This window comes from Microplitis demolitor, chromosome 9 (assembly GCF_026212275.2).
Source record: "Microplitis demolitor isolate Queensland-Clemson2020A chromosome 9, iyMicDemo2.1a, whole genome shotgun sequence".
NCBI lineage: Eukaryota > Metazoa > Arthropoda > Insecta > Hymenoptera > Braconidae > Microplitis > Microplitis demolitor.
The window spans coordinates 15,126,855-15,147,620 of NC_068553.1; the positions used below are offsets into that span (position 1 = coordinate 15,126,855).

At 26.4% G+C, this 20,766-nt stretch overlaps 1 protein-coding gene and 1 long non-coding RNA gene across 2 annotated transcripts; both read left to right on the forward strand.

The window, feature by feature from the left end:
- The first annotated feature begins 1,416 nt into the window (after positions 1-1,416).
- On the forward strand, positions 1,417-4,215 carry LOC128668592 (uncharacterized). The gene is made up of 3 exons (XR_008404227.1): positions 1,417-2,048; positions 2,237-2,342; positions 4,024-4,215. It is a non-coding gene; the product is annotated as an uncharacterized LOC128668592 (long non-coding RNA).
- A 1,629-nt stretch (positions 4,216-5,844) lies between these two features.
- LOC103571582 (dymeclin) lies at positions 5,845-13,596 on the forward strand. Its single transcript, XM_014444741.2, has 8 exons — positions 5,845-5,917; positions 6,215-6,527; positions 6,599-6,805; positions 8,024-8,268; positions 8,498-8,895; positions 9,671-9,796; positions 9,887-10,000; positions 10,571-13,596. Exons 2-8 carry the CDS (start codon positions 6,241-6,243, stop codon positions 11,285-11,287), a joined length of 2,094 nt encoding a protein of 697 aa, XP_014300227.1. The 5' UTR covers positions 5,845-5,917; positions 6,215-6,240; the 3' UTR covers positions 11,288-13,596.
- Positions 13,597-20,766: the final 7,170 nt, after the last annotated feature.

Sequence of the window (20,766 nt, forward strand, 5' to 3'; positions counted from 1 at the left end):
CAATTGTAACAGCCAATAAAATGTTTACATTTTAAAACTGGGGCACTTGCCTCGGCTGACCGACAATGCATGCATAGACATATTATATTTAGAGATGTTTATTTTCACATAATTTTTTTATATACGTGTTTGGTTAAGCAAATGTTGGTTTGTAGGATTTTTTATTTTTATAGTAATTTTTTTTTAGTGACTTTTTAATTTAGTTTTTTTTAATTATTCATAATTTTATGTATGCACTAAAATTATTTAGTAATTTTTAAATAGTGACCATATTTTTATTAGTGATTTTCAAATATAGAGACATTTTTTATAGGAATTTTTTTTTATTTACTTATTTTACAATACATATTCTTAATTTTACATTTTATTATTTGTATATATATTTTTAATTATTGAATTTTTTTTTTACAACTTTTTATTTTTATATTTTTACATTTGTATGAAAGTAGTCATATACATTTTTATTTTGAGACATTTTTTTAACTTCCCGCTAAGAAAATCGACGATTTTCAAAAATTTCGGGAAGTTATTGTTTTCACCCCGATTTTTGAAAATCGAGTTTTCATCAGATGTCGACGTTTTGAGGTCCTAGGAAGCTATTCTGACTATTTTCAGAATGATGTCCGTGTGTCCGTGTGTCCGTGTGTGTGCGTGTGTGTGTGTGTGTGTGTGTGTGTGTGTGTGTGTGTGTGTGTGTGTGTGTGTGTGTGTGTATGTATGTATGTAAACTCTTTGTAACTTTTGAACTAATGAATCGATTTGGATGGTTGAGGTGGCAATCGAAAGAGCTTGTTGGCCTTCAACTTTCCTGAAAATTTCAGATTATTTGATCGAATAGACTCGAAAATATTGGCGAATTACGAAAAAAAAAAAAAAAAAATTTTTTTTTTAGTTTTTTATTGATTTCTCGAAAACGACTTATACGATCGACTTCAAAATCTAATTAGCTCTAGTACTCAATAAAACGCGTCGATTGCCACCTCAAACATCAAAATCGGATAATTCGTTCGAGAGTTATCGCGGGAGAAAGAAATGATGGATAATGGTTTTTTCCAAATATTTTCGAAATGACTGACCCGATTAATTCCAAATTTTTTTTTTTAATATTTCGAAAGTATTTCAAAAACGACTTGATGAATCAATTCAAAAATCTGATCAGTTATAGAACTCAATAAAACATGTCGATTGTCGCCTTGAACGTCTTAATCGGTTTATTCGTTCGAGAGATATCGTTTGAAAAAAAATCGTAAAAAACGTTTTCTTTCGAAAACAAAGGCATACAAAAGTATTTTCGAGCTCGAAGAGAAAATGTATCTACAACAATTTTCTGAGCTCAAGGAGCTCGAGATAGGCGGGAAGTTTTGGGGCTGGCCCGGAGGGTCAACCGACAGACCGTTTTTTTTTCCCGATTCTACGCTACCCCTCAAGAATTATTGGCCAGTATTGTATTAATTATCAGTGTATTGATTAAAGTGAAATTTAAGTGAAACAAATCTTAGCATTTCAAATCGATCATTAATTAATAGAAATTAATGTAAATTTCGTGTGCGAAAAAAGCGTCCAAGTACCCTGGATGGCGAGTCCGAACACACCAATATAAATAAAACAACAAAAAATATATAATTAATCAATTATTTGAAATATATATATACATATGAATATTTAATATATTTATACATATGTATATACGGGCCGTAGTCCCGTGTCTGCAACCTGTCTCGTAGTGACTGCAACCTAAGCTGCTGATCAAATTTCTTACAATTTACTGCCAGATTAATCAAGAAACGCTTATCAAAAAAGCTTATACGCAATTTATGGATTGGCGGCAAACTAGTAATTTTTGTTTCCAAATTTAGCAGAAATTCTTTAATTGTTTTTCTCCATCTAGTAAGAATTATTATTATCAACATTAAAGTTTTATGCGACAAAATTATCTCAAAAAAATTATTATCATTGGAAATGGTAAAGGTCACTACTTTCAGCAGATAAAAACTAGCGATCTCAAATCGATTACACAAAAGCTCATAGAACTTCGAGAACAACGATTGGTAATAAATTATAATTGCTTATATATTTTTAATTATCATTTTTTTGCTATTGAATTTACGAAAAAAATAAGTTTAATATTTTTTATAGAAAATTTTAAGCTCTATAAATTAATTACAGTAATTTTTTTTTATTATATCTTCGATCGTCTAGCTGCAATATTAAAATTAAATAACTATTGTTTTTCCAGCTCAAGATACAAAATCAAAAAAATGTCGAAAACAATTTTATTATTATTAATTTTCGTATTGATTGGTCTCTACGCTGGTACAGATGCAGCATGTCCAGGCGGTTGGGTGAGTAATTACCATAACACAATAAAAAAATCTAAGCAATGAATGGTCCTGCGGGCCAACCCTAAAACTTCCCACTATTTTCAAGCTTGAAAAGCGCGATAACATTATTATTAGTAAACTGTTGAGGTCATCGAGCTCAAAAAACTGTTGGACGAACAAATCCATACGGAAAAATATATATCCGAGATTATATGGCGGCAAAATAGCATACGACAATACTAAAGATATGAGCCGGATATCTACTATTTTGGCGGGATATACTTTTTCATGCGAGAAATATTCATTTCGCTGAAAAAAAGTAATTTTTATCCGACGAAGTCTGCGGGACAAATCAACCGATATGCACGTGCATGCTTTGTGACAATCGAAATAGATTGTTGAGACTGTGATCGAATCAAACTCAGAAACAAAGCGGTCGAGCGATTTACGAGTTATGCAATAAAAATTAAAAAAGAAAATTTTTTTTTATTTTTATATTTCGTAAGACTTGGAAATTACCCAATCAATTGACTTCCAAATCTAATCCATTTTAAATCTTGGTGAACCCTTTTGATTGCCACCGTCAACGTTCGATTCGTTTCACAGCGAGAGAAAAATATCGTCAGAGTGAGTATACGTATTGATACACTGAAAAAAAAAAACTGTATTCAAGTATCTGTGTGTTTGTATCCTCCTGAGTAAATATTTGGTCAATCATAGTAAAAATATGCTCCAACCCAGTAATATTTTCTTAATTTAAGAATTTGTATTCTTATTTTAAGGAAATATTCTTGGTTGGAGTACATTTTTACCAGTGATGCCAGAACGTAGGATTTTTTTACCCTCTCCTAACATTATAGTCGACCCGGAGAAAGCTTGGGATTTTTTTTTCCCACTATTATTTTTCCCCCTCTATTATAATACTCTGAAAAAGATATTCTGCGCATGCCCAAATCCAAATATTATGGTAGAAGTGGAATAATTTTGGTAAGGGCAAAGTCCCAAATTTTTATTGGGACGATTATAGACTCCATGATATATGCTATTTCACCACGAGAAGGGGTAAAAGAATCCCAGGTTCTGGCAACACTAATTTTTACTAAGATTGAACAAATAATTTTCTTAGGGGAATACAAATACGTAGATACGAGAATCTTTTTTTTTTTTCAGTGTATTCTGGCTATACGCTGTATACCTAACTTACTTAATGATACGCTATATAACCAATAATTCAGCTAAACAGTACAATATATATAGAAAAATTACATTTCATATCATTGATGGATACGAAGGGAGAAAAAATTTTTTTTCCGGGTTAGAAAGGCCACCCTCTAAAAAATGAATTTTTTTTTCTTTATTTAATTGTTATCAATAAATAATGTACGAATCGTTATTCTGACGATACGTTATTTGAAAATACCTCTGATGAAAAAAAAGTGTTTGACAGGATTCAAAAGGATTGAAATTTTAGGATTTACAGTATTTAGCAGGATTTGAAAGTATTAAAATTTTAATCCTTTTGAATCCTGTCAAATACTTTTTTTTAATTAGGGACATTAGATATAATTATTCTGACAATTTTTTGCTCATCGTGTACGTCGTTTGAAAGTTAATACAATAAAAATTATTTGTTTATACCTTTCGATAAATGACAATAATTTCAACTGAAAAATAAAAAATCATTAAAATATATTTTTTTTAGTGCCATCCATCCCAAGGTTATGGCTGTTGTGAAGGAAATGTGTGCGATTCGTATTTGTTCCAAGGTACGTGCATAACTACTCAGGAGGCCATGCGTCTACTACCTCCTCCAGGAAAATAATTATAGCAATACAGTAAAAATTTAAAGATGTATTTTTTGAATCAATAAAACTTTCAATACACAGAAAATTTATTAACGAGTTTTCATTAATTGACAATTTAATATCATCTTTATCAACTGTAGTAGCTATTACCCTACACGGAGAAAAAAATATAGTAAAATTTACAAAAAAATATGAGAATATAATTACTAAATTCAGATAGTACCCGAAAAAAAATGTTTATATATAATCATACATAATTATACATAACGATACATGATCATATATAATTATATATAATCTTGTATATATATCCATGTATATAATCATACACAGTTATATATGGATATACATATAAGATTTTATATAATTGTATACGATTATATATAATACTATTTCGAGGAATTTTTAGCATATATAGTCATATATAATTATATATAATCTTATATATATATTAAGGCGTTTTAAAAACAACAAGAATTTTTTTTTCTTCTGATTTTTGAAACTAATCAACTGTAGATTACATTGTAATATCCATCAAATATTTTGGTAGAGAATTGAATGCTCTACAAAAAAAGTTTCCTATCATTTTTTAATAAATCTATCTGTTCAAAAGTTATTGGAGCTGGAAGTCAAATCTACAGTAAATTTCGAGATCTTTTCACTTTTCCTGCAAAACTATCAGACATATCAAAAAATGTCATATAATTTTTTTTATAGACAATATTATTCCTTACAAATTATTTTCAATAAAGTTCATTCAAATTCCGCATTGTTCTCTAGTCATTTTTATTTTAATGCCGAACTCATAAAAATGATAGCCTTCTAATCGATTTTGAGAACTTAAATTTAATATAGTGGAAACCTGAAAACATGCAAACCTTCTCAATAAGAAAATTTATGGATAAATTGAGAAAAATATAGATAGCCCGAACTGGGAATCGGACCCAGACTATTATTTTCTATTTATCTTCTATTTATCATTAATTGGAGCTGTATTAAAGTTATATTTTGATATTTGTTATTTGTGGAAAAAAATAAAGAATTTTAATAATCTTATTGGCTTTGAATTATTTATCATCTATGAAATTCTATTTCTTCCTATATTTATAAACCAGAATAATTACTAGAGCACTATGTATGCTTAAATTAATGGTTGAAATTTGCTAAAATTTCAAAATTTGTCTCTTTATGACATCGAAATTTTTAATTTCCTTGACATTTTAATCCATTGATATCAGTTATATCCTCGTTATTTAGAATCAAACGCAAGATATATAGCAAAAATTTAAAGCGCTTAACATAGGATAACAATTATTAATATTTAATTGCAATTATTGCAATTAATTATTATAAATACGGCAAAAATCCGACAACTCTTTTGCCTAGTCAATAGAGCAAGTGGGGAGCAATTTTTTGAGTGAAAAAAAAATTGTATAAAGTGTATTATTTTTTGAATTATAACAATTTTAATTTGCCAAGTTAGCAATTTTTTAAAAAATTAATTATTAATTAACTATTAATTACACACCTGGAGCAATTGTGAATTCTGGAAGAGCATTTGAGGAGCAATTAATTGGCATATAGTTTTAAAAAAAAAAAAAAAATATTCTACGCTAACTTCCTTCCGGTCAAACACTACTTTTACTCACTAGTGTCGGTCGAACCTTCTTAATAAATGATGTTACCAACAATGGATAAAATAACCCGTTTACTGACCTCTTCAATAAAAATAAGTAATTACAACAATGTACCGTTGACATGGCAAGAATTTTTCGATTACAAATAATTATTGTAAGTTTAAAAAAATCAAACTATTATTTATCAAAAATTATTTAATTATTTACTCAATTTTTAATTAGAAAATTATCAATGAATAAAAAAAATATATATTTGTAATTCTAATTGTCAAAACTATTTACTGAACTACATATGTTTTGACATCTAGGTTAAAAAATTTTGACGTTTTTTTTTATCCATAAACGTCAAATGTTCTGAAATTATTTTATGATTAATTAATTAGTTTATTATTAATAATATAAATATATGTTAATAAAAATAATAATAGACGTAATTTTTATTTTTCATAAGAAATTTAAAAAATAAAATAAAAAAAAATGGGAATTACTCAAAGTCGTTACGAAGATTTATCAAAAAATGTATGTTTGGATCAATTTTGTGGGACTGAATCAATAGGACCGAATGACACCTTCTGGAATAGATTTTTATCGTTCAATATCCGGCCTCCAGTGACCAGAAATGATCAAATTGAACTGGGAGCTAGATTGGATTCAACATGCCAACGATTGCTTGCTAATAATTTAAATACTGGCAATTTTGGTTCTCTGATAACAGTCGCATTGATGAGAACAAATGAGTTGTTAAATTCAATACAAACTCAAAAGTAAGTTTTATTTAATCAAATATTGTCATTATTATTATTATAAATATTTATAAATTTATTTGTTTACACAGCAGTATTATGTCAGCTTGGCAAACGTACAATGCACTATTTGCAGTAAGATGTATTTTGAAATATTTAGTCGAAACTGTCGGAGAAGATGAGATGATCAAACATACAGAAGCTGTGCCTGATAATTTAGATGATGATCAAGTTTATTCAGGAAGACTTGAATCATTTGTTGAAGCTCTTATAGAAATAATTATAGATGTGCCTTTGTGGTAATTATTTTTATATTTAAAATATATTTTACTAGGATAAAAACAATTAATTATTCATTTAAGGCTATTTTTAGACAGTACCCTCCGTTATTTAAATGTGTTCAATGCTCTGATTAAGAAAAATGATTTGAAATGATTCAAAACAATTTGAAATTATTTAAAACAATTTGAGAATTTCAGCTGCGAGAAGTGTATTACAATTTTATTAAATAATTAAAAAATATTATTTGTTATTTAATGAAATTTGTTGAATAAATTTCACATTTATTCATACGCAGTTATAAATAGTTACAAAAATATCGGGAATTATCAGGGAATTTAATGCAACCGGAAATATCATGGAAATGTCAGGGAATTTCGAAATATATCTGGGAATTTAATTGTGACAATTCAAAATTTATAAATTTTTCAATTTTAGGGATATTCAAAAAATTTAAAATTTTCAAGTGATTTTCCACAGGCTGTAACTCGAAGGAAAATTTTCGTACAAAAACAAAAAAGGCAAATTGTAGCTTTTCGTGTCTTGTTTTCTGATCTGGTCTTTAAATTTTTTTATTATGCGCGGTTTCGGAGTAATCCTTAGAAAACCATCGAAAAAAAATTTTCCAAATTTTTGCTCGTCTTAGAAACTGTCTACGGGCTTCAATAAATTTTTTCGATAATTATCATTGATTTTTTATTACTCCGGAACCGTGCAAAATAAAAAAATTTAAAGACCAGATCAGAAAACAAGGCATGAGAAGCTATAATTTGCCTTTTTTGTTTTCGTCGTACGAACATTTTCCTTCGAGTTACAGTCTATGGAAAATCACTTAAAAATTTGAAATTTTTTGAATATCCCTTAATTTTTGTGACTGGTGTATTTTGAATTTATTTAAATCATAAAATTTCTTATTAAATATTTAAACTCACATATTTTTAATTTCGGGTAATCAAAAGTACGCCATATTAATTTATTTTATTGACTTTTTTGGTTTCTCGCATGATTTAATCATCAGATTTAATTATTGACAATGTAAATATAATCTGAACTTTGAATATCAATGATCCAGATAAAATTTCTGAATCAGGGAAAAATGTGAGAAACTTTACTGGAAAACCGAGAAATATCAGGGAATTTTAAAATCATTTCTTTGTGACCACCCTGATAATAACAATTAAGAAAAAGGAAATAAAGCAACTAATTAAATGTATTATTTCTTATATTTTTTTCTTTAGTGAATTCACATACGTCGTACATCTAGAAGCTATTAATTGTTTACTTGTCTTACTCTCAGTGCAATTATTTTCACAAACATCAGCAGATTACAGTCCAGTTTATAGAATAATAATGAGTAATGAACATACAGTACACGCGCCAATCGTCATCTGTACATTACTTAATAATTTTGCACAACAAGAACATGCACCACCTGGTTTACTAGCACGTGATTCTGGTGGTAGCATCGTTTTTAGTATTGCCGGTAATTATATTTATTATTTTTTTTTAATACACTGTGAAAAATCGAGAGTAAAAGGAGTGATCTGAATTTTATTTAAATCCGCATTTACTCTGAACCAGAATTTAAATATTAAAATGAACTTCCCTTCGAAGTGAATTTCACTCCGGATTTAATCCGCATTCACTTTGCGAATTTTTTACAGTGCATTAAATGTCAAAAATAATTAACTAATTATTTATTATAATTACAGCCGGACTATGGAACGTCATAACTCGCGGTATGGGCAATAGTTTTAAAAATATCCAAGTATCGAGTAACGGTGTCGTGGAGGATGAAGAAAAAAAACGTGATATTGAAACACCATTGGCTAGTCAATCATTATTATTACTTCTAGTATTAACAAACCACTGTACCACGACATACAATCCATATCGAGATGCACTATTTTCATTCACAAATATACAGTCTGATCAGTCGACAATGCCGACGAAATCCGTTACGTCTTTTCGATTTAATTTGGATAAATTGTACAATACTATTTGTAAAGTAACGAATACTGACGAAGTTACTCTATTGTTGTACATGTTACTGCACCGTAATCCATGCGTTAAAGAGCATATTATCAAACGATCGGATATACAATTACTTGTAATCATTTTTTATTATTTATATTTATTATTAATATTATTATTTAAGGTTCCATGACTACTGATACCCGTCAAGTGATCACACAACTATTGATCTCGTAGTTTTATAAAAATTTTCATAACTTTCATTATCATTATCTCCAAAACCTTCATCTTCATCATTTTCAGTCGAATGTTGATGGGATCAGATGTCCGTGGGATCAATTTGTAAGAATCCCGAGTCAAAAAAAAAATTCGGATTTAAGTCTCAAAGTTCTCAATGAGGTTTTTAAGAATCAATTTTAAATTTTAAGATTGACAACAGTATGGAAAGTTATCCTAGTTTATTCCTCAAAGTAGTACTTACGACCAATTTTACCACTTTGAGGACTAAACTGGAATAACATAATCTGGATTAGAGCCTCAAAATACTTAAAACATAATGGAATAATTTTATCCCCATTTGAATTTCAAAATTCTCATTCGTCGATTCTCTCCCTTCCTTTTCTATCTAAAATTTTTCAGAGTCCGAAATATAACTTTTGATTCGTTGAGGATTTTGAGATCTTATGTATAATTCAAAATCGATAAATTATTTGCATTTAGACCTCAGTTCTCATTGAGGATTTTGAGTACTAGAGTTACTTTTTGGGCGGCAAATAAAACATCGAAGGAATTGAGGCTTTTGAGGACTAAACTATAATTTGCTTTTTGACTCGGGATCACTTGTGGTATAAAATTGTCGAGATCAGTTGACGGTACATCATTATTTAATTAATTAAATATTTAAATTATAGGTAACGCCTATTTTACAAATATTATATCATGCACCGGACAATACATCTCATCATATTTATATGTCATTGATTATTCTTTTGATACTTAGTGAAGACGAATCATTTAATAAAAGAATTCATGACATTGTAAGTTTATTTATTACTTTAATTTATTATTTATTTAATATTATTCATTGTCATCACTATTATTATTATTATTATGGTTATTATTTTTAGATGTTAAAAGGAGTTCATTGGTATACAGAAAGATGTATAAGTGAAATTTCATTAGGCGGTCTTTTAATTCTTGTTGTAATACGGACGATACAGTACAATATGTTGAAAATGAGAGTAAGTATTTTAAATTATATTTTTTTTAAATTAAAAAATCCATTTTGAGGCGCATTTTTTTTCGGCTGTTGTAAAAAAAGTTTACATATTTCGAAAAAAGAAAATCTTGTCAAAAAGACAATTTTTTATTTCAATTTTAATAGGTGGCGCTCGCTCTTTAAATTTTCCCATGTTAATAGCTTGGGAATTTTTTTTTTTTCTAAAAAGTCCTAGAACTTTATTTGACGTCGAGGAAAAAATTTGCGTCATGGACATTTTTGTAAGAAATTTTATGCTCTACAAAGTTGTTCATGAGCTCAAAGCTCTAAAACGTACGGTTCAAACTGTTATTTTAAATTTAAAAAAATTATTAACTATTTCGTACATTTTCTGAAATTACAAAATTTTTTTTTCAATTTCAAAATTTTAATTTTGACCAATCGTCCAAAAATATAAAAAATAACTTTGTTAAATTTTTGGGTCTGTAATTTTACAGGAAAACTTTTTATTTTAACGTGACTAGACATTTAGAAGTTTTAATAAAAAAATGTCTTCCTAAGGTAATTATTTTAATGAAATAATTTCTTTCAGGATAAATATCTTCATACAAACTGTCTAGCAGCATTAGCAAATATGTCAGCACAATTTCACGCACTGCATCCTTATGTAAGCCAACGTTTGTTGAGTTTATTCGAGACTTTGGCAAAAAAGCACAACCGACTGGAGATTAAAATCCGTTCGCAGTTTCCGACCCCCTATCAGCCTCCTGAAAAAACATCAGCATCTACCTCCGTGAGTTCTCTGACAAACGGGGACTTGACAAACACCGACGACTTGATTCAAGATCTAACAATACTCGAAGAAGTTCTTCGCATGGTGCTCGAAATAATAAACAGCTGCTTAACTCATCGTCTTGCCCATAATCCAAATTTAATTTATACACTGCTCTACAAAAGAGATATTTTCCAACCGTTTCGTACACATTCCGCCTTTCAAGACATCATACAAAACATCTACTCTGTAATTAATTTTTTTTCATACAAATTAGAGCAAACAGACCAGTCTCAAATCGGAGTAAGCCAAGTACTTACGACAATACAAGACGGGACACTGCACTGGCCGAAAGATCGGCTGAGAAAATTTCCCGAGTTGAAGTTTCGTTATGTCGAAGAAGAACAGCCAGAAGAATTTTTTATACCTTATGTATGGGGAGTTGTTTGTCAATGCGCGTTATTACACTGGAATGCGGAAAATATTAAATTATTTACGCCCAATAACGGTGAGCAAACGACCATCGTTGTTTGCTGATAATAATTTATTATTACTCATTTATTTATTTATTTAATACATTCATTAAAAACTTTATCATTTATTTATTATAAATTAATTAAAATATTTCAAATTATATTCGAAGTCGATTTGGAAAAAAATTTTTTGCTAAATTTATTTATTACCCGGTAAAAAAATAATCAGATATGGTCATATATGATACTCTTGTTCGATCAGATATATTTAAGTTTTCATATATATTTAAGGATATGATCCTGCTTAATCAGTTTCAAATTCATATATGGTCATATGTGATCATATAAAAGTATTTTTTCCCGAGGCTCGTACGTGATATACGGCATGATTATCTAGTTAGATCTTGACAATATTGTATATGATCATATAAAATGTATGTGTAAGATCAGATATGATTTATGTGATCATTTGTTAATTTAAATCTGATGCATAAATATTTATGATCAGACATAATCGTGTTTAACATTCATGTATAGCTCGAAGAAAAAATATTCAGATATGATCATATGTGATCATGTGTGAATTTGAACCTGATTGGACAAGGTTGTTTATGCTGATATCTAACAAGGTTTTAAATTCATTATCATATTTAAATTAATATCTGATCACTTGAGCAAAAAAAAAAATAATTTTTTTTAGGTTTAAAATTTCAAGTTTTTTTGGAAATTAAAGAAAATTCTAAAAAATTTGCTCGATATCGCGTGTAAAAAAGTGTTGAAAGAAGATTAAAAAAGTGTTGACTATTCTGAACATTAGAACGTCACACAATGATGAACCTTTTTTGAACGACTTTCAAACTTCTGACAACACACTGAAAATAAAAATTGACTTAATATTACAAAATAATATTTATCAGTGCAAAATACACTCAGAAAAAATTAATTTTGCACTATTTCTGAACGGTTTTCGTTTAAGTATATCTTAATAATACAAGAATATTTGTTGATTTTTCTTTTGAATTTTCAAAAGTTTAAAAAAATTTAAAAAAAAGTTCGTCGTTGTGTCACGTTTTAAAGTTTAGAATAGTCAACACTATTTTGACAATTTTTTTTTACACATCTCAAAAATTGAGCTTGCGTTTGAAAGTTCATTTTCCCATTTAAAATATGGGTAAGAAATTTTTTTTTAATTTTTACTTGATAAATTTAATGGAACAATTTTTTTTTAATTTTAATTTTTACTTTTATAGAAAATCAAATTCCCTAGAAAAATTTATTGAATGGCCATGCTCGTAACTGTAACACAAAAAAACTTACAAGCCTCCAAGTTCTAGAAAAAAAAAATTTTTTCTGTGTAATTATTTTTAAAATTTTTTTGTTCATTAATTGCTAGTATTTTTTTCTAATTTGAATTTGCAATCTTCTGCAGAAATTTTTTCTTTTTGCAAATCAGTAATTACACAAAAAAAATTTTTTTTTTTTCTTGAAATTTGGAGGCTTGTAACTTTTTTTATATAACAGTTATGAGCATGACTATTCAAGATATTTTTGTAGGGAATTTGATTTTCTATAAAAGTGTCAAAATCAAAATTAGAAAAAAAAATTTTTATTTAATTTTTTAAAGAAAAAATAAAAAAAAAAAATTCTTATTCGTAATTTAAGTGGGAAAATTAAATTGTCAAGCGCCAGTGCAATTTTAGAAAAATCGAGCTATTTTTTTAGGAATTTTTTTAGGCCTCAAAATAACTTGATACTGAAACCTAAGAAAAAAAATTTTTTTTTGACACTAATGATTTTTAAACTGATCAGACTTTAATTTATATATGATCACATATTAATTTATATCTAATTATACCTGGTTATATTTTAGTATATTTTTCTTGATTATTTAAAAAATTAAAATATTTAAATTATTTGAAAAAAAAAATTCACAATTTTTATTTCTGTGATATAAATTTTTAATTAATCAATTGACTTTTTTAATGAGTGTACAAAAAAAATCCGATAACGCGTGCGCCTATTTAATGATAAATAAATTATGTATGAAAAAAATTTATATGAAAAAATAATTGGACGTAAGCTAAATTAATAATCTGATTAAAAATTAATTTATTTAAACTTTAGTTTATTGGCATACGAGAGAGTTTGATTTAAATAATTAATATTAATTAAGCTTTAGTTAATTACTTGATTGATTAATTACTATAATTATCGTTTAATGTCATTTACATGGATAAGTAGATCATGCATGCGTCTATCAAGTCTTCAATATTTTACGTGTAAATATAATTAATTATAAGTGATTATTGATTATTTTAAGTTATTATTTGATTTACTAATGTCAAGCTGGATGCTATAAATTTAAATATTAATATTAATATGATTAATTTTATTTAATAATGTAGATATGGTTTGTGGAATTAAAACTAAAGCGATCAATAAATGTTCGAATATTTCTACGAAAAAAAATTCCACGAGAAATTATCATTTTTTTTTTTTTTTATTGATCCTTGATTATCATTTATTTATAAGTGGTATATTTAACGGCTTTCATTGAGGATAATGATAAATAATTGAGGAGGACAGTTCAGGATGTCAAGTGTTTAATTATTTAGTCAATGAATTTTTTATTTGTGATTTTAAAAATAAAAATAGATATTTTTAAAAATATTTTTACTGGGAGCGTTTTCAGATATCGTCGGGTTATTGGTAAATAAATATTTTGAAAATTTAAAAGTGCGCGCCTCGTAGGCTCATGTTACAGTAACCCAAGTAGCAAAGTCAACTTTAAGATGTCATTTAAAAGGATAAAAAATTTTTTAACATCCCGCTTAGAAAATTGATGATTTTCAAAAATTTCAGGAAGTTATTGTTTTCACCCCGATTTTCGAAAATCGAGTTTTCATTAGACGTCGACGTTTTGAGATCCTAGGAAGCTTTTCTGACTATTTTCAGAATGATGTCCGGTGTCTGTATGTAAGCGTGTGTGTGTGAATGGTCTATAACTTTTTAACTAATGAATCGACTTGGATGTTTAAGGCGGCAATCGAAAGAGCTTGTTGGCCACCAACTTTCCTGAAAATTTCAGATCATTTGATCGAGTAGACTCGAAAATATTGGCGAATTACGAAAAAAATAAATTTTGTTTTAGTTTTTCATTGCTTTCTCAGAAACGAATTGAACGACCGACGCCAAAATCTAATCAACTCTAGAACTCAATAAAACGCGTCGAATGCCGCCTTAACCATCTCAATCGGTTAATTTGTTCGAGAGATGTCGTTGGAGAAAGAAACGGTAAAAAACGGTTTTTTTTCAAATATCTTCAAGACGGCTGAATCGATCGCTTTCAAATTCTAATCAGCTCTAGAATTCAATAAAACGCGCCTATTGCTACCTCAAACGTCAAAATCGGTTAATTAGTTCAAAAGATATCAGCGTTGAAAAGTTAAAAAAATAACATTCTATGTTATTTTTTCCAGATAAATAAAAATGTACTGTACTAAAATGTGTCTAAAGTCTTACAAACTTTTCCTCTTTATGGTCTCTTTTGATCATCATATAATGCCATCAAACTTGTTCTTTAATTTAAACCATATTATCAACGAAAAAATCGAAAAAACACAGTTTTTAATAATTTTCTCGGATATTTTATATATTATTGCTCTGACCTAAGCCAAAACTCATTTAAATCTTGATTTCGATCACTGTCATTGATTTCTGCCTCAATACATTTAGTTTATTGAACATAATTGGAAATTAAAATTTAAAAACCGCTTGTTCATTAATGATTTTCGATTCTTAAACTTTTAAACTTTAGCATAAAGCGGAACTTGTTAGAGTTTGAAAAGCTCATAAAAAACAATCGCATGCAATAAGATTTTCGAGCTCCTCGAGCTCGAAAACAGCGGAGAGATTTGGGGCTGGCCCGCAGGGCCAACCGACGCCCGAATTTTTTTTGTCTCAAAGTCACTTTTTTTGGTACAAATATGGCATAGGTTGGTTCCGGACACGGAGTTAATCTGTGTTGTTTTTCCTGTCTTATGTCAATTAAAAAGTCATTTAGATGACTTATTTTACCACTTTTTGTCGTGACTTGTGTTAAGTCTTTTAAGTATACATTTTTTCATCGATACAAATCTCTGATCATTTTGTCAACTGGTACCTTATCGATATGTCAAAAAGTAGCCAAAAAACTGACATCTTATAGATGTCAAAGGCAAGTGTGCTACTTGGGAAAATAAATTGTTCGTTTTTTTAACAGGGAGGTGACAAACCGAGGGTTCCACCATATCTTCCCGACAAAATCTGTTGAACACGATCTCTATAAACGAGATCTTATAATAATCTATGTAATTATAATGATTTCTACACTTATGACTGAAATTGTAATCAGGTTTTTTTTTCACATTTTAGGTGTATATTATAAATAAATAGTTACATATACATGTAAGAAATCATGGGAAATTCTCAGCCTAAATTTGACATCATCGTCAATTGCAAGAACTTGACATAAATTTACTGGGAAGTTAATCAAAATCACTGAACGTCAAACTTTTGAAGTAATAGTATAGCCGTCAAGGATCGGACTGATAAAAATAATTTTAGAAATTTTATCCTGGAGATTTTGTCTAAAGAGATGGTCGTGTTACTCAAGCCGGGAATATCGGGAATTATCTTTGAAACTATTAAATTTAATTAAAAATGAGTACAAACCTTTTTTGTAGAGAATTTGATTTTCTGTAGAATTGACGTTATCGCTTTTATTGTATCTCCAGTAGTTTAGTCGGAATTTATAGTTCAATAAAGTTAAAAACTTTTAGACAGTACAAGAAGTCTACCTTCAAGTTCGGATATTACAAAATAGTAAAAACGTCATTTTTAAATCTTTTTTTCTAAAAAACTCAACGGTGGATCATATTCAAATTTTGAGAACACATAGATAAAGTACTTCTTTACATGTATACTAAGTTTCAAATCTTAAAGTTGGAAAAGACTTTTTAGCTTAGATTTGGCCGAACCTCCGTAAAATTCTAAATATTATTGATTTTAAGAGTTTTTGATTGTTTTGTTAAACTCCTAATTGATAACAGATGTAAGTAATTTTTTGGGAAGTCTGCGGTTTCCATGGTGCCACTAAATTATATACCGCGAATTCTCGTTGAACTCGACGAAATAAGACTTTTTTTCTAATAACTATAACTTCTTCAAAAATCGACTAATTCAGATGTTTTTTTTTTTTCAAAATTTTTGTCTTTGGATGTACTTTCTAGAAAAAAATACAAAAAAATCAAAGATATTAAAGTCTATGAAATTTTTAATTTTTTTGAAAAAATCTCATTCTTCTCGAAATTCATTTTTTTCTAAAACTAAGAGAGATATCGAAAAATTTTATTCTATAAAAAAGTTTTATTTCGTAGAGTTCTACAAGTATTCGCGGTTATTGGGCGACGCCACGGAAACCGTAGAATCCCCCAATTAATTTCTAATCCATATATATTTTTTCTATTAATATTTACGTTACAAACTAGTGAATAAAATGAAGTTAAAATAAAAACCCTATCTTTAGCTAACAGTTGGGATTAAAACCCGCGAAAAAAGTTATTTAAAATACAAACGCCAACAGATATTATTTAGCTTTAATAATCAATCAAAACAATTGATTTCCTTCTTACAGATTGAAAACTCAGTACCATATATTATTACATCTAGTGCCATCACCATTCACTCTATTGCTGGTTCACCAATTATTATTTTTCACAATTCTCTGGAAATTCAAAATCATCTGAAATTGTTATAAATTAAATTTCATACAAAATAAATTTTTTCTCATTTTAAATCGCAATACAAATTTTATTTTTCTTTCATAGAAGCAGAAAACGTCAATACTAAATTTAATAACTCGAATACTTGCTTTGATCAAATTTTTATTGACAACAAGATACCGTCATACGAGTATGTCTTCAATTGCTCTAGAAAATTCCAATAAACTCGTCGATAACTTTTCACCTCTTCCCACAATTTCAAGTAAAATTTTTCAAAAGTCTTCCATTACAAAATAATCACTAAATATATAAAATAAAACTTCATCTGCTTCCGTTTGCCGTAAAAAAAATCTTATCCTAAACAAAATAAATAAAAGTAATTAATAACAATAAAAATAAATTATTTTTATCAGATAAAATATATTTTTTATCTCAAGAATTAAAATTAAAATTCCTAGTACGTTCATCTGCGCATTATCCTCGCAAACTACTCTCATAAAAAAAATAAGCGACACTTTAATCTTAATTACGAATAAAAAAATGTTAATTACTTTTTTTTCGAATGTACATCTTTATTAAACAAATACAGTTGATATCTTAGTAGTATTTATATATATATATATGTTTTTTTAATTAATTAATTAATATTATAGATATTTATTTTCTAGTCCTATCTGTGCAATTATATGCGCGTGTGTGTCATATTTCTTACAATTTTTTACCTTCGTCAATTATTACATTAAATTATTTTTAATCATGAGTAATTTCCGCTCTTACTTCAGTTTATTCAAATAAAAATAATTTATGAACCATGTGCGCCATTCAGATTTGAAGTCTAATTAAAAAATTATTAAAAACATGAAATTAATTTTTTTTTTTAATTTATTATTTTTTATTATGCATTTTTTTTTTCATACATAATTATTATATAATTAATTAGTTTTATTAATCACCATGATAATTAAATTCCTTAACCGTGCTATTAATATATTTTTATTTATTTTCTTATAATTAAAATACGATTAATCTTTTTTTTTTTTTATTTTTATTTTTTATTTATGTTATTATTTTTTATTTGTAGGAGGGAATATTCAAGTCAGCTCGCGGTAATGTTTCAATATCGGCTATTTATTATTTATTATAAATCTGATATATTTAATTATTATTTTTTTAAATTAATTTTTACGAAAAATAAAAATAAAAAAAAGTGATACTGAAGTCAGCAGACGTCAAATAATTTTTGAAATTTTTTTATTACAATAAATTATAAAAAAAAAAATATTAAAAAAAATTGCACTTGTAGTTTTTTTAATTTTCTACATGTGCATTTTTTTAGTTTTTTTTTTTTTTTAATTAAATTGTTAAAAAAAAAAAAAAAAAAAAATTCTTAATTGTCTGCCAACTTCAGGATCATAGTCAGCTGATGTCTTATAATTTTTGAATCTTTTTTTAAATAATAAATTGTACAAAAAAAATATTCGAAAAAGTTGCACCTGTAGTTTTTTTAATTTTCTACATGTGCATTTTTTTAGTTTTTTTTTTTTTTTTGTAATTCATTTGTTTAAAAAAAAATCTAAAAATTATTAATTGTCTGCTGACTTCAGGATCATGAAAAAAATGTATTTTATTACAATCAACTGTTTAATTTATTAATTAATTAATTTTTTTTTTAATTAACAGTCACTAATTTATTGCACTAATTAATTTTCAAGTTATGTAATCAATTAATGAATTGAAATTTAAATAATAAATAAAACAGCTGTTGTATAAAAAATAAAAATAAAAAAACATTTTCGCACGTAAAAGCTTATTAGAATATAAGCGTTTAATGATTAGTTTTAATTATTATCGCATTATTTGCAAGTAATTTAAATGTAATTACATATTATATTTATTAACTTTAATTATAATTATTGTTTGCTTGGTTTATTATTATTATTAATTTTGAAACGCATTCGCTGATTAATTGTTATAAATTTTTTGTTTATATTTAACTAAAAAATATCAATATATACTACATTAAACATTAAACATTAAACATTACAAATTCATATCCACATTGTTGACAATATCTATAATATACATATATTTTATTTTATTTATTAATAATAATCTAATACAAATATCTAAATGTTAACTAGTTGCCATCATTTTAAGTACATTTTTTTTTTATGGTGTAGACATTTTTATTATATTATAATTTAACAGCAATTAATATACACAGTAAAAAATATTATGTCTGTGTTAAATTTTTTGTGTTAAATCGACACATTTCATTGTGTTACAGTTAAATTTAAAATCAATCTACTATGTAACACTTAAAAAGTGTTACTTAGTAGAAAAATTTAAATTAACACTTATTTAAGTGTTACTTTAAAATTAACACAAAATTTTTGTTAAAAAGATAATTAACGGTAACGGAAAAATTTTTATAAAAATGAGATAACAATAAAGTTAGCAGACATTTACAAAAATTTTGAAAAATTGCACGTATAGTTTATGAAATTTTTGACATGTGAATTTTTTTAGAAATATTTTTTTTTTCATTATTTATCTGTTAAAAGAATTTTTTTTTAATTTCAAATGTCTGCTAACTTTACTATCATAAGATGAGTGTGAATGTAGCAGACAGACAAATTTAAAATTATAAATAAGTAGGATAAATAATTTAAAAAGTAATATTTACAAAAAATGCACTTATTAATTTTAAAATTTTTTAAATGCGCATTTTTTAAAAATTTAATTTTATCAATTATTTACTCAATTATTGATAATTTTAAATTTGTCTGATATCTGGTACATTCATAGTAATTTTATAAATTTCAAAATTAAAAATTAATTTCATTTATTAAATATCAATGTTACAAAAATTAAATGTAAACGTTAACATTTTTTTTGTGTCAACACTGACATTTAAGTGTTAAATTCACTTGTATTACTCGAGTTTTATGTTTAAATTTTAACAAAAATTTTGTGTTTAAATTAAACACAAATAGTCGGTGTTAAAAAAATAACACAATTATTATACGGACCGTTTTTAACACACATTATGTTGATTTTAACACAATATTTTTTTCTGTGTAGTTAATGGAAAAGTTAATAATTTCTTTTTTAATCTTAAGTCCATTTTTTTTTTTTTAAATTTAATTCTTTATTTACTCCATCAAAATATTTTTTAGATTAACTTTTTTTTATTTGTAAAAAATAATTACAAATTTCTAATGCATAAAAATTTTAAGTAAATTATTTATCATTAATCGGAAAATTCAAAAAAATTCTTTAGAAATTTTTTCGAATTTTACAAGAAAATTGGCGGTTCGAATTTTAATCAAAATATTTTTTAAACGCAGTGTTTTTTTTTATTTTTTAATAGTTAAGTATTAAAATTTTTTTTGCATTAAAATATTCAAAAAATTAATTAATAATTAAATAAAAATATAATTTGAATAAAAAAAATTTTTTAAGTCGCTTTTGAAATTTGAATTTGTTTTTTAATTATGGAAATAAATTATTTTATTATTTTAAATATTAATTTTCTTATCAAGATTTAATTGTCAGTAAAAAAAAAAAAAAAAATTATTTACTTTGTATATTTAATGAATTTGTTCAGCATATATCTATACAAATGAATTAATACTATATATATATATTTGTATGCAAATAAAAGTAAAAATCGTTATCGATATTAAATGTTGTATTTTTCTCTTCTTTTAAAATTGATTTTTTTTTTTTCATTTATAAACTCTTAGTTGAATACAATAGAGTATCAGATTTTAATATT